Source organism: Chelon labrosus, assembly GCF_963514085.1.
Source record: "Chelon labrosus genome assembly, chromosome: 21".
Taxonomy (NCBI): Eukaryota; Metazoa; Chordata; class Actinopteri; order Mugiliformes; family Mugilidae; genus Chelon; species Chelon labrosus.
The window spans coordinates 8,144,725-8,158,291 of NC_140354.1; the positions used below are offsets into that span (position 1 = coordinate 8,144,725).

The 13,567-nt window shown below is 43.0% G+C and overlaps 1 protein-coding gene across 3 annotated transcripts; it reads left to right on the forward strand.

Moving 5' to 3' along the window:
- Nucleotides 1-693: 693 nt before the first annotated feature.
- LOC311506659 (uncharacterized protein) lies at nucleotides 694-11,770 on the forward strand. Of its 3 annotated transcripts, XM_084570708.1 has the most exons (12): nucleotides 694-1,413; nucleotides 2,967-3,042; nucleotides 3,429-3,538; nucleotides 6,244-6,308; nucleotides 6,734-6,877; nucleotides 7,307-7,443; nucleotides 7,990-8,074; nucleotides 8,198-8,366; nucleotides 8,930-9,120; nucleotides 9,586-9,730; nucleotides 9,964-10,091; nucleotides 10,496-11,770. In XM_084570708.1, the coding sequence occupies exons 5-12, from the start codon at nucleotides 6,818-6,820 to the stop codon at nucleotides 10,808-10,810; spliced, it is 1,230 nt and encodes a 409-aa protein (XP_084426834.1). In that variant the 5' UTR covers nucleotides 694-1,413; nucleotides 2,967-3,042; nucleotides 3,429-3,538; nucleotides 6,244-6,308; nucleotides 6,734-6,817; the 3' UTR covers nucleotides 10,811-11,770. The 3 variants fall into 3 exon arrangements, with proteins under 3 accessions (XP_084426834.1, XP_084426833.1, XP_084426832.1); XM_084570707.1 differs by having other exon boundaries at nucleotides 3,429-6,308; XM_084570706.1 differs by lacking the exons at nucleotides 694-1,413; nucleotides 2,967-3,042; nucleotides 3,429-3,538; nucleotides 6,244-6,308 and having other exon boundaries at nucleotides 6,546-6,877.
- Nucleotides 11,771-13,567: the final 1,797 nt, after the last annotated feature.

Genomic DNA, 13,567 nt, shown 5'->3' on the forward strand with positions numbered 1-13,567 from the left:
GCAACAGCAAAACAACCAATGAAAAATGTCTGAACTGCCCATCTGGCTTGAAATGTTGTGGAGACACAAGCGGGAGGATAGAAACCAGAAGCTGTTTTGATGTCTCAGTCTGGATGTGCGTTGGCAACAAGCAAGGGCCTCGGGATTCCATCAGACTATTGATTGTTACCAGCGCTCGAGTCCTGCTTTACCACCCTTATAAACAATCTCTCTGTCAAGCACACTATAGGGCAACAAATGATTTTATTTCATAGATTTTCGGATTTGACTGATGAATTATTCACCCGTGTTCTACCCTCGGTGCAGAAGGGGGGAGAGGGCTGTTGAAAAGGAGAGGACAAAGAAATTTCAAAGAAGCGTCTATGTGCACGAACAGTTTCTCTTCCAAAAGAGCTTTCTTTTATTCTTTCCCACTAACCCACACCAGCTCAGCTTTGTCAACATCAGCTGAGTGAGAACTCCCAAGGGCCGACAAATCTCCTGTAATCTGCCAGACCTCCCCTCCATGTCCGGTGCTGTTGTTTTCCTGTATGCTTCTAAGTGTTATTGAGTCTGCGAACTCTGAAAAATTGTTATCAATTTGGATCCAGTCCAGCACCTGTGAAAAGCACAGTACGACTTTGCTTTTTATTTTTTCTTCCTTTTCTTTTCCTTTCTTTTCTTTTTTTTGCACACACTAAAAACACTTGGGTTAATTTGCTTACACAGTTTCTGGGCTACTTGTGTTGGGTTAAATTTCTGTGTTATTTCTCCAGAACAATGACTATTTCTTGGGTTATAGGGGTTTTTCTTTATAACCTAATTTATGAGTTGGTAGACTTGGGTAAAGTTTATGGGTTCTTTTCCGGAAACCAACCCATTAATTGGTTACAGAGTTATGAACTGATATACTGATTGAATAATTAAACCTGTTGTCAACTTAATTTAACATAAATAAATAAATGAATAAATGAATAAATGAAAATAAAATAAAAAATAATGGTTATATTTATTTTGTGGAGTAAATAATGCAATTGATGCAGGTTTTTACTATTACTATTACTTCACTATTTTAATCGTTATTATTTATATTAATAATGTCATATAAACGTTTTAATCCAGAAAAAACAACAACTGTGCGATCCGGTCTGGAGCCCGCCCTCTTTATCCGTTCCAATTCTCTCACACACACACACACACACACACACACACCCACACACACACACACACACACACACCCACACCCACACACACACACTTTATCCTCTTTGGAACGGATGCGCGGAGTACCTCCTCCGTCTCCTGCAAGCGCGCGCTGCCTGAGTCACACTCCCGCCCAGCAGCAGCAGCCAGATCAGACATCAGAGCGAGCTACAACGACACGACACGACAGAGACCAAACACACGCCAGAATTGTATCGAATATAATACAAGGTAAGTAGTTTGTATAATCTTGCAGAGACATATGTCTTGTTTGTCGAGTTGAATAAACATCTCATGGGGCTAGGCTAGCACATTAGCTAGCGTCTAGCTAGCTGCTTGCCACAGCTAACATATTGTTGCATTGCTTGGGGTACATTTCCCCCACTACCCCCGATTCCCCGTTTTTCTCGGATGTAATAATGCAACTTATGAACTGTAAACCGCGACGTTAGTGCACTTAGGCCTGTAAGGCCTGTAATATACATCGCTCGAATTGAAAATTTTTCAATTCGGGCGCGGCGCACTGTGACGTCATCCTCGCGCGTCCAATAGGAGAGGCCCGTTTGGAAAAAGGGATCACGTGAGTGCAGGCTGCTGAACAGCGACACAAAGCGCAAAGATGGAGGATAAACTCATCACAATGGCTGTGTCCGAAATCACTCACTCATTCCTTACTCCCTACATAGGGAAATAAATGTAGTGCACTACATAGTGAACTCAACAGAAAAAAAATCGGACACTTTCGGACACTTCTCTTGGCGCCGGTAATTACGTCATCGCTGTCGCTTAATTAAAACGTACCACAATAACGTTGTCTCACATAATATTTGTCCATCTACTACTGCATTTTTATTAAATTAGAGTCTTTTGGTTCGAAATATTTAATAAAATAAAATATAGAATACTAACATTTGTACACAGTCTCCCGTCCGTTTGCCGTATTTAATTTACTCTCCGCGCCAAGAGAACCTCTGGCAATGCATGATGGGATATCTTGCTCCGGTGAGTGACCATCGGATGGTCACTACATTTCGCGGTGAATTGTGGGATAGATGTAGTGCACTATATAGTGGACACCGGTGGACACTAAACATTCGGACACCACTACAAAATGGCGTGGTCACTATATAGTGCACTATATAGTGCACTATATAGTGGTTAGGGAGTGGTTTCGGACACAGCCAATGATCGCGCAGCGTCCCGAACTTTGGGACATCCGTGTGCGGGTGTACCGCGATCTCACCAGGAAGGGGCAGGCGTGGAGAGAGCTGCGTTGCTGAAAACATCGCTACACTTCGGACGGATCCAAGCGCGCAAATAATTCCGGCTCTGTCGCTTGGAAAAACTCGCGCTCGCGCGCCGCACCGCCGCCCTGCTCTGCGCGCGTCTGCGCCCGCTCACCGCGGAACCTTGCGGAATCCACCGCGACGCCGCGCGGTAACCGCCGCGCAAACCACGTTCGGTGTGTAGGGGCCTTAACGCGCCGCGTGCGCGAGTTGCATTCTACACACGGCCACTAGAGGCTCTGTTCTCACTGCAGAGCAGCCGTCCACACAAACAACTTTCACCATGACTACGATGTGTTTCGATCACTTTCACAGAGGTTTGATGAACGATAGAAACGCTGAGAGCTGAACACAATCCACCCGAAACGAGAGGTGGAGACTCAGTCAACCCCATTTAATGGCATTTATTTCTCTGGGACCACAATTATTTAGGAAAATACCCTGCCCCCCCCCCCCCCCCCAATTACACTCTGAATGTTTATACATTATTTGTTTCAGGTGAACCCCATGGACAGCTTCGTCAGAGAGAAGCTAATCGAGTGGAATTTTCCCGACCTAGTTGACAGTTTTAAAGGTGAGCACTTTGACCTTTCCATGAATTGCTAACTAAATATCTTTAATCTAGACAAACTATTGCAAGCTTATGCATCCAAGCCAATTCAAACAGAAGGATCTGATTGTATGGAACAACATTGTCCCCAGGTCAAATAATTATTTTGAGGGCAGCAGTCTGAAAAGTCTGAGGAAGAATATGCATAATGATGAGAAATAACATCTACAAGCATTTCATTTTTATCTTAATTGCTGGCATAATTGTAGATGCAATTCTTATTTTGTAGAAAAAAATGTGTTAATTAGAAACCACATGCTGCCATTGAAATTGCAAGCATTATTTAAAATTGGATCACTGTAAAAATTGTAAAGTCTTTATTTTGTGTTGTGTTTTGTTTTGTCTTTCAGAACAAGATATTGACGAGGAGTCCTTTCCCCTTTTAGACGAGGAAACAATAAGACACCTGATCCCCAAAATTGGCCCCCAGCTAAAATTCCTGAAGCTTTTTAGGGAATATGTAAGTCGGCATTAAGCTAAGGAGTGTACAACATTGATTAGTCATGGCACACGTGTGCTTTAAATGTAAACGACTTATTATTGGGGAATGGAAGTGTCTGTTTTTACATTTTCGCACAGCACACAATGTAAATAATTCCTCAACATATTTCCAGTGTTGTGAAAATGGTTGTGGCAGAACATTTTCTTTCATGAGATGCTATAGAAGGCACATACAGCGCGAGCATATAGAAAACCAGGCCCCGGCCCAGCCTGTTGATTTACCAAATCAGACTGCCAGCGTTTCCAATGCTGAAGAGCTCGTACAACAAGTTGACGTCGAACAGGCAGAAGAAGCGGAAGTAGAATGGGATGAACTAGAGCAAGAAGGGATCACAGAGAGAGCTGCCCTTTTTTTAGCTCATCTTAGGTCTAAGTCTTCCCAGACATTTTCAAATGTTAACTATGTGGTTCAACACACCGCTAGTTTAATAGGAGATATTGTGGGCAGACTACAGACAAAAACAATGTCACTGTTTAGTCAGCTTGGACATGATCAGAGCCCACTAGTAGAGGAACTCAGCCAGGAGTTTGTGGAAGCAGCTGAGCCTTTCAAAGGGTTGGAGACGGACTACAAACAAATAAAATACTTCACAGAAACAGGGAACTACATTCAGCCGATTGAGCAGGCGCTTCCAGGCGTTTCCTATGTTCAACAGAGGGACTCTGCCACTGGCAATGTACGTCAGGTTACTGTTCGTGACACCTATCACCGCATTCCACTCAAGCCACTTCTAGCTAAGTTACTAGAAATTCCTGGCATTTTAGATGTAATGTTGGAATGGCAGCGGAAAGAGAGGGATACTCTTGAGGACGTTTTTGATGGAGAGTTGTGTAAAGCTCACCCACTCTTTTTGAATGAGGTGTCCATCCCACTGCTCCTGTATAATGATGACTGTGAAACAGTTAATCCACTGGGGTCTAAAACTGGTGTCCACAAGCTAGGATTCATATATTTCATTTTGAAGAGTTTGCCACCGCACCTCCTGTCCAGCTTGCAATCCCACTTTTTGTTAGCTGTATACAATTCAGATGACCTAAAGAATGCATATAGCATAGATGATGTCTTGCGGCCTATTGTGGAAGAAATAAGGTGTCTTGAGACGGATGGCATCACAGTCAACACCCAGAACTATCAAGGTGTTGTGAAATTTACACTTTTGCAGATAGTGGGAGACAATTTGGGCATGAATGGCATCCTCGGCTACATTGAGTCTTTTGTGGGAAACCATCCGTGTCGGTTGTGCAGAGTGCACAAAGATGTTTTGAGAAGACAGACACAGGAAGATCCTACGCTGTTTCGTGACATTGACACTCACGAGGCAGATGTGCAGACCAACGACGCCTCTCTGACAGGCCTGAAGAGAGACAGTGTCCTCAATAGCCTGTCTTTTTATCATGTGACAGACAATATTGCTGTTGATGTGATGCATGATATTCTTGAAGGAATATCTGCTTTGGAAGTCAAGCTTCTGTTGAACAAGCTCATAGAACAAAAGCTTATCACGCTAGACCAGCTGAACTACCGCATCACAAGTTTTGATTATGGCTTTTGCGATGTGGGAAACAAGCCCTCCGTAATAAGCAAAACTGACTTAAAGAACGTTTACGGTGCCATGCATCAGTCTGCAGCCCAGATGTGGTGCTTGCTGAGGCTACTTCCTATAATGTTGGGTGATCTCATCCCCACTGATCACAAGGAATGGGAGCTTCTCATACTGTTGCTCATGTGCATGGAGATTATCTTCTCCCCATCTGTAACTCACGCAGCAACATGGTATCTGAATGCAATCATTGCTGAACATCACACACTTTTCCTGGAACTCTATCCTCAAATGCATCTGCTTCCAAAACATCATTTTATGCTCCATTATCCAAGAGTAATTAGAAAACTCGGACCCCTGAAACAGTTGTGGGCAATGCGTTTTGAAGGCAAACATGGCTTCTTCAAACGTGTCAGTCATGTCACTTGCAACTTCCGCAACATTTGCAAAACGATGGCACATAGACATCAGATAATGCAGTGCCATGGTTTCATTTGTGGGTCTGTGTTAAGGGAAAACACAGAAATAGGTCCAGGATACACAACCTTTCTGGCCAATCTTGAAGGCTATAAAGATATCCAAAGTGGTCTGACAGGAATTCCCCTTTTCAGTGAACTCTATGTTGCAACGAGGGTCACAGTTAAAGGAACTGAATATAGACCAGGCATGACTGTATTTATGTCCAATGATCAGGATGGAGAGCCTCAGTTTGGCCTTATAAAGGCCATTTTGATTCTTGAAGAACCAGGCACTTCCAAAATCAAACTTGTTGTGCAGAGGTGGGAAACAATTGCATTTGTGAAGCATCTGTTTGCCTACAGTGTCAGTGCCACACACAATATTGAAGCAATTGATGTGAATGAGCTTCTTGATCACCACCCACTGCACGCAGTGCAGTCATACAGAGAGAATGATGCCACATTGTGCATCTCTCTGCGTTACAGGCTTTTTTAGACAGCAGTTAGGGATCTGAACTCCCACTGCAGATTGTAGATACCCTCACTTGTAAATACCCCCACTTGTATAACAGTTAGTATTCCTGTCGTACAAAAATTAGAATGCAAGACAATCAGGACAAGTTTTTTCTTTTTTGTTTTTCTTTTTCTTTTTCTTTCCAATCAAGGGAAACTGGACCACTTTTTTTCTTCCCATCAATCATGGGAAACCGGACCAGAGAGAGGAAAAAATGTAAGTATGGAATTGGAAGTGTGAGTAATCTTGTTGTGTACAATTCTATGGATGTCCTCTGAGCTTGTATGTCTGCTATTTTCCAATAGTTAAATCATGAAATAATGGTTAAAATCTAAGGCGATGAAAATCACATTTCAGTCTTGGGATTTATTTTTGCTTTAAGCCCTGGAATCAGTATATCAGGTGCAAGAAGACCATCACTCTGATCACAAGGATGCATCATTTATTCGGGTTATATGACACTTGACATGGGCCAATGAACACACTGGTCACCAACAATTAGTCTAACCCATGACACTAGTCATCTCAACTTGGAATATGATGCACTGTTCACTTCAGACAAGAATAACTCATGAGTGTAGTACAAAATCAACCTCTTTACCACATCTAACTGCTATTTCTTCATGTGTATTTCCCTGAAGGCTTCAAATGCTGCTCCACCATGCGCCGAACCAACTGATAATTCCCCCCCATCCTCTACGGGTGATGTCTCCACTCCATCCCCCATGGAGGAATCAGAAGAGCCGGTTTTCACATTGAATCTGAGGCAATGCGCACCTACTTTTGTAAGTGGTGGTGGTGTTGCTGTTGATATTGTTGAGGGAATGGACGTCTGGGACTCATGAAGCTGCCTTCATGACCAGAGTCACCAGACTACAGATAAAACAGAGGCAGATGGGAAAATATTAGGCCTTGTCTACACGGAGACAAATCCACAGGTGTTTTGATGATCTACAAGCCCACCACGCCTCGCAACACCAGGTGTTGTGGGCTTGTAGATCATCAAAACACCTGTGGATTCACCTGAAATCGTCTCCATGTAGCTGGGGCCTTAGTCTACAGTCACTGTATGTTCTGAACTCTACTACCACACCCTCCCAACTTTGCTAGTAAATGAATATGCATACTTTTTTGGAACATCAAATATTCACCTTTTAACCATAACTTGACTTCTTAACAGCTGTTCTTGTTTTTCTCTGCTATTTTTTCCTCAGGATATCCGGGGGGTTCTGGCTTCTAGTGGTGAAGACATTGTGAACAGCCTGGATCAAAAGGGTGTCCTTACAAGAAGGCAGCGAATTTCACTTGTGCAGATTCTGGTGTCAACTCTGATAGAAAAGTGTGGAGATAGGTATGTCAAAACATAAAACCCTAGCATCCACACTCTGGAGAAATCCACTAACATGTGAGCTTTCAGATTGCCTATTTTTAAAGTTATAGTCAGTGATTGCATTAAATGCACATAAAAATCCAAAATCTATATATTTTGTTAGTACCCTTTAAGACAAAGTGTGCTGACCATAAATGGAGTTCCATCTCTCTCCCCTTCTCGAGAAAAGGCAAATTTGCTTATCTCTGTATTCGACCACCTCTTAATGAGGGTGGAGAGCCTCTCCTCATTGGTGGAGGGGCTTCGGTGTTGCCTTCAGCCAATAGGACAGAGGACGGCGCTCTGTGCGTCCTCGCTGTGCGTACATGACTCTCGGACGCGCATCACAGATCGGATATGCAAGTAGCATGCCATCTTTATTATAACTGAATAAATTGAGTGCTATACTTGAAGATCTGCCTTTTCTCTGCTGTTTCATATTTGGGGGGTTACATTTGTAGTGTTAGTATAGTTTCCCTATTGTGTCCCCGCAGGTATTGTATTAATGAATATGTTCTATGTTTACAGGCCGGCCATGCACATAAAAGAGTCCCTGGCAGAGTCCTTGATTCAGACCTTTCCATCGTTGCATGACGGATCTCCCAGTGGCTATGTGAGTCCACCACTCTGTTATTTCATTCTGAGAATTTTGTATATGCTACGGCGTTCTAATAGGAGAGGGGAGGCATCTACATTTTCCTCTGGGATAAGGAACGGTCTCTTTCTTTATTTCCAGGAAATGTGGTTAACTAAAAGCCGAAAAGTGACGAGAGATGGCAAAACCATCTACTATCCAGCTACTGGATATCTAGAAGAACGCCTTAGAAATGTCCGGAAGAAGTCCAGTGGGTCTGGGTCACGTGGTGCGATATCTGAAGAAGGTCCAGCAAGACCATTCATACCAGGTAACAAAAGCTCCCAATTTCTCTTAACTAGTTTTGAGTCTTAAACATTTCAAAGTGTTTTTCAAGGATTGAAAATGTCACAAATTCTACTGCATTAGATTAGTATGTTTCTCTTGGGTGTTCTTGACTTGGCAGTGAAGAAAGTGAAGAAATAGTGCTAATCGACTTGGTCCAAGATGCCCTATGAGATTACATAGATTTTCTGCTTGGCGCTCAGCATTACGGGTTCGATTAAGGTGCACTGTGATTATGTGATATGCATACAGTACGCCCTGTGCAACCTGGTGGCGTTGCGGGTTCGACTGCCGAGCCCACCAACTTTTGCTGCGTGTTCCCCCTCCCATCTCTCTCCCCCATTACTGTCGGTCTTTAACATACTATGAATTTACACTTACCCTTGGGTATTGAAAGTGTTTTCAAAGTCACCATAGTTGCACCTGTTCCACAAAGTGCAGCTATGTATTGGCTATAACAGTGCCAACTTTAATCAAGGGGGTACAAATGTATGTTTACTTTTAGTTGTTGTTATTGTTGGGTTTTTTTTTGTGTTTGTTTTTCTGTAGAATCGAGTGATCCAGAAGAGCGGTCACAGCAACAGATAGAATGGCTGAAATCCAACACGGAGCCACACTCGATGGTCATGGAGTACATGAAGGCCACTGCGGTGTACAGAGCCAAGTGGATACGGGACGGTGGGACGAAGGACATGCACCTGGTTATCCACGAGTACCCTCACCTCACCGATCCACGCATGGTATGGGTCCACTGATGCATATCGCATACACACATGTGTTAAAGTTCTCAGTCTCCAGGATTTCAGTGTTTTGGATCTCATATTACTAAATATGACTTCTGTGGCAGCGTGTCATGTATGGCGCGCTGCGACGTGTTGTAGGCTTGTAGATTGCCTGCTTTCGGTTTTAGTTACTATAAGAATAGATTAAAGAATATTTAAAATTCTGGTTGTAAATATTTCATAAAAGAAAATCTCAGCCCTCTGGCATGTTCAGTTTTTCAAAAAATACAAAACCTGTTAAGTCTTTAGAATTTACTTTGCTGTAATCCATGCATACAATGAAAATACATTACATATCTCACCTCCCTGCTAGTACGATGGTAGCCATCGCATTAAATTAATATATATGTATATATGTATATATGTATATATATATATATATATATATATATATATATATATTTTTTTTTTTTTTTTTTTTAGATATCACAGGATTTCTTGGTGCTGTATGGGGAAGCTGCACCAAAGCTGTTTGAAACATGGTTGCCCCTGTACGCTGAGAGGGTTCTTCATCTGGCCAAGGAAGAGGGGAAACTTGCTAAAATTCCAATAGACGACATGACAGCTGGTAAGTATGAGCTATTTTTCTGGGAAATGTTTCAGAATTAGTTTCCTTTGTTGTTGTCTGGCTTTTCTCCAACATGGGTAAATGGGAGTTAAGAGTTTGAAATCAGAAAAAAGAACAACAATCAACTGTTAATATTTGATGGATTTTTTTTTTTTTACCACAGTTGTGTTTTGTCTAACTTAACCCAATTAAAGCCATACCATACTGAAGCATAGAATATCTTTAATCTACAGATGCCAAAGGGGAACTGGCCCTCAGGCTGCTACCTCTTATGATGCCGACTGTCACACGGAGGGTCAACAAAAAAACTGTGCGGACTACAATAATTGAGTCCCAGGCAGCCTTCATCGACCTCAAGCCTGTAAGTACAATTTCACATACTAGATTAGACTTATGAATTCACTCCACACCAGGTCTCACCAACATATCTGTACAAGGACAGATGTGTCTATGGCAAGGCGTGGCCTCGTCCGTGGAAACATTTTAGCTTTTGTTTTTTTTATAACTACTGTATAATGTTCTTATTATGCTCATGAAATCCCAGTTACTGAATGTCTTGTGTCCAGGTTTATGCATGACATTGATTTACTCTGACACATAACTCTTGAGAGGGCAAATGTTGCCATACCATTTTATTATAAATGGTTTTCAGGCCAGAAACCCTTATCTGAGAGACATGAAGCAGCGACCCCACCACCACCCCTCTTATGACACAAATATTCGCTTGTAATATCTTTCTTTCTCTCTTCCTTGTGCCTGTCTTAGATTGGGACAAACTTGGTGGAGTACCTGAAGCAGGTTGGAGCAAGGACCTTCCCCAGTGTACTGGCGCTCGGGGAATCCCACAAATGTGCCACACAGTGTTTCCTTATATTGGCAGGTCAGGCACTCCCACAGAACACACTCCTTGGAGCAGTTGACGTTTGCTTTAAGGCATTTTATGTCTTTGACCACAATTATCCAAGTGAGTGTTCTAGTGCATGGCAGCTGCTCCAGCATCTTGTTTTTAACATCGAGGGACCAGAGTCCAAAGTGTCTAAATTCTTTCGCACTGCAATTGTCAATTGCCCAACATCTTAACTTCTGCCCCAGGAGTGTCCGTTTTGGACCAAATGTTTAGTGTCAATAAAATCTTGATAGTTATGTGACATGTGTGTATGTATCAAGACAGACCTTTATCAGCTTTTGTACACTGTTTGGTACACTGTTTGCTACAATCTTGTACAATGTTGTGTCCGCTAATAGGCACATACAACCAAACTATGCAAATAAATTTTTGCAAACATTTCCATCTGTTTATTTTTATATATTCTAATTAGTACAGAGCGTAATGCAATACATCATGTAATTCTGTTTTCTAAATAAGGTTTAAGTGGAGTATACATGTGTAACCAACTTTATGGACTCAAATAACCCAGAATCCTAGTTGGTATAACTTAAGTTATGTGTAGAGTGGGTTGAATGAATACAACCTATAACTTGGGTTACATTTAACTACAATAACCCAGAATAATAGCTGGTATAACTCAAGTTATGTGTAGAGTGGGCTAAATGAATACAACCCATAACTTGGGTTACATTTGACTATGATGACCCATAAAAATGGTTGCTACAACTCAAGTTATGTGTAGAATGGGCTAAATGAATACAACCCATAACTTGGGTTACCTTGACTAATGATGACCCAGAATAATAGTTGGTATAACTCAAGTTATGTGTAGAATGGGCTAAATGAATACAACCCATAACTTGGGTTACATTGAGTAAATGATAACCCAGAATAATAGTTGGTATAACTCAAATTATGTGTAGAATGGGCTAAATGAATACAACCCATAACTTGGGTTACATTTGGTTACAATAACCCAGAATGATAGTAGGTGTAACTCACGTTTTGGGTAGACTTTTTAACACAGATTATGGGTTAAAATGAGTAACTCAAGTTTTTGGGTTAACACAACCCAGATTTGGGCTGGTCCTTATTTGACCCATTGGTTGGGTTAAAAACAACACAAGTTGGGTTGACTTTAACCCTGGAGTTTTTAGTGTGCAGGTGCTGTTGAATTGCACAGGCTTTAGCGCCACACACTCTTGGCCCAGATGTTCGTTATAATGTGACAGTAAAAGCGCAAAGAAAGAAGGTTAGAGGCGGTAAAAATTTCACTGTTTATATTTTGTGATGCTTTCTGATTTGTAAAAGGTCAATTGCTGTTCCCCGCTCTGTTTCAGTAACGGCGCGTCTGTCTGCATGTGTCCTCTGATGACGCCTGTTTCTCTAAGATCTCTGGCGGCCAGGTGGATCACATCAGTAATCCTGCACTGGGGAAATACTGGGTGGCAGCGGCAGCAGCTCAAACTGGTGGAAGCTGAGTGGGGTCTATAAAATATCAAAGCAGATCGATCGGTCTGACCTCATAGCATATCCACGCTTAGCAGGCAGGCAGGGTTAAACCCAGTCAAGAGAGGGAAAACAAACACTTCACAACAGCGATTTGCTGCTTTTCCAACAGGACGTCTCCTCTTACAATAAAAATACATAACAATGCGGCTTCTTTGTGTTTGCAGCAGCACCAGCTGGAGCCACACCGAAATTAACTTTAATGCCATTCTCTCTTGTGTGAGAGACAGTGGCTGAATAATGTAGCGGTGGTAGCTCACTTCCTGAAAAATCGCCAAAATCACAGGGGATGATGATTGTTGCATTGCGCTTGGCATTTGTGTTGTATCCAGTATCGGACCAAGGCGCTCTCAATTGCACCCTGGAGGCTGGAGCTTGCTAACTGAAGAGAAACCAGGTCAACTGATAGGGGAATTGTGTTGTTATCTGTATATGTGTGCGCTGCAGATACAGTGGCACAGCTCTTGCTCACAGCTTGCAACATTTTACAAAGCAATCAGGGCCTGTTATCGACGCACGGGTAGCAGGGCTAAACTACAGTAATCCACTCCATGTTTACTAATGAATCGTCATTTAGGGACGCGGCTCAATTCTGCATCGGGCCGAGGGCGGGGCCAGCGCTTGGGCGAACTCGCATCCGAGGGAGGAAGCGCGAGCGCGAGGGGAAGAGTGGCAGCCTCCCAGACTTGACATCCCATCATGAGGGGGGCCGCTGGCTGGGCGGCTTGCTGGCAATGCAGAGTCTGTTTGTTGTGCATCCATCAACCCCGGTGTCCTGCCCAGGAGCCGATCGATAGCCAACACAAAAGCTCATTGATGACAGACAGCTCTTGACAAACATATAGCATTTTTTTCTGTCTAGTATAGCAATAATCTCCAAGGTCACTGTGAGGCATTCAACGGCGGCCGGGACGCAAGGAGCACATACCGTGTCTTCTGTGTCTTTTCACACTGGGGAACAAAAAGCTCTGATGCATTTTAAGTCAGCGCTGAAAGCTCTTGGCACATTGTTAGGCAGCTGTACACAAGGAGAATGAAAGCACACCCAGTTGACAAGTGGTGAAGCTGCCGCGACATGTCACTGACTGACAGCAAAGCCCTCCAAGGACACATAACTAGCCTGATACTTAACAGTGTAATGGAGGGACGAATGGCTGGACAGTCTCGGTCGGCTTGAGCGCAAATGAAAACAGCGGTTTTAATATTTCAGGATTGTTTACATGAGAAATCTTAATGTTCTGTTTACCTCCTGCGAAAGTTAGTTTGTGTGACAGCTGAGAAGTTGGACAGCCACATACACAAGCCACACACACTCAGACTACAGGTGTGTTAGGGCACAGACTTGGAGTTATAATAGGAGGGCCAGGCTCCCCCCCCCAGGCCATCCTGCCAGCTGGCCGGACTGAGCGTGAGTGATGCCCGAGCGAGGCAGCCCCATT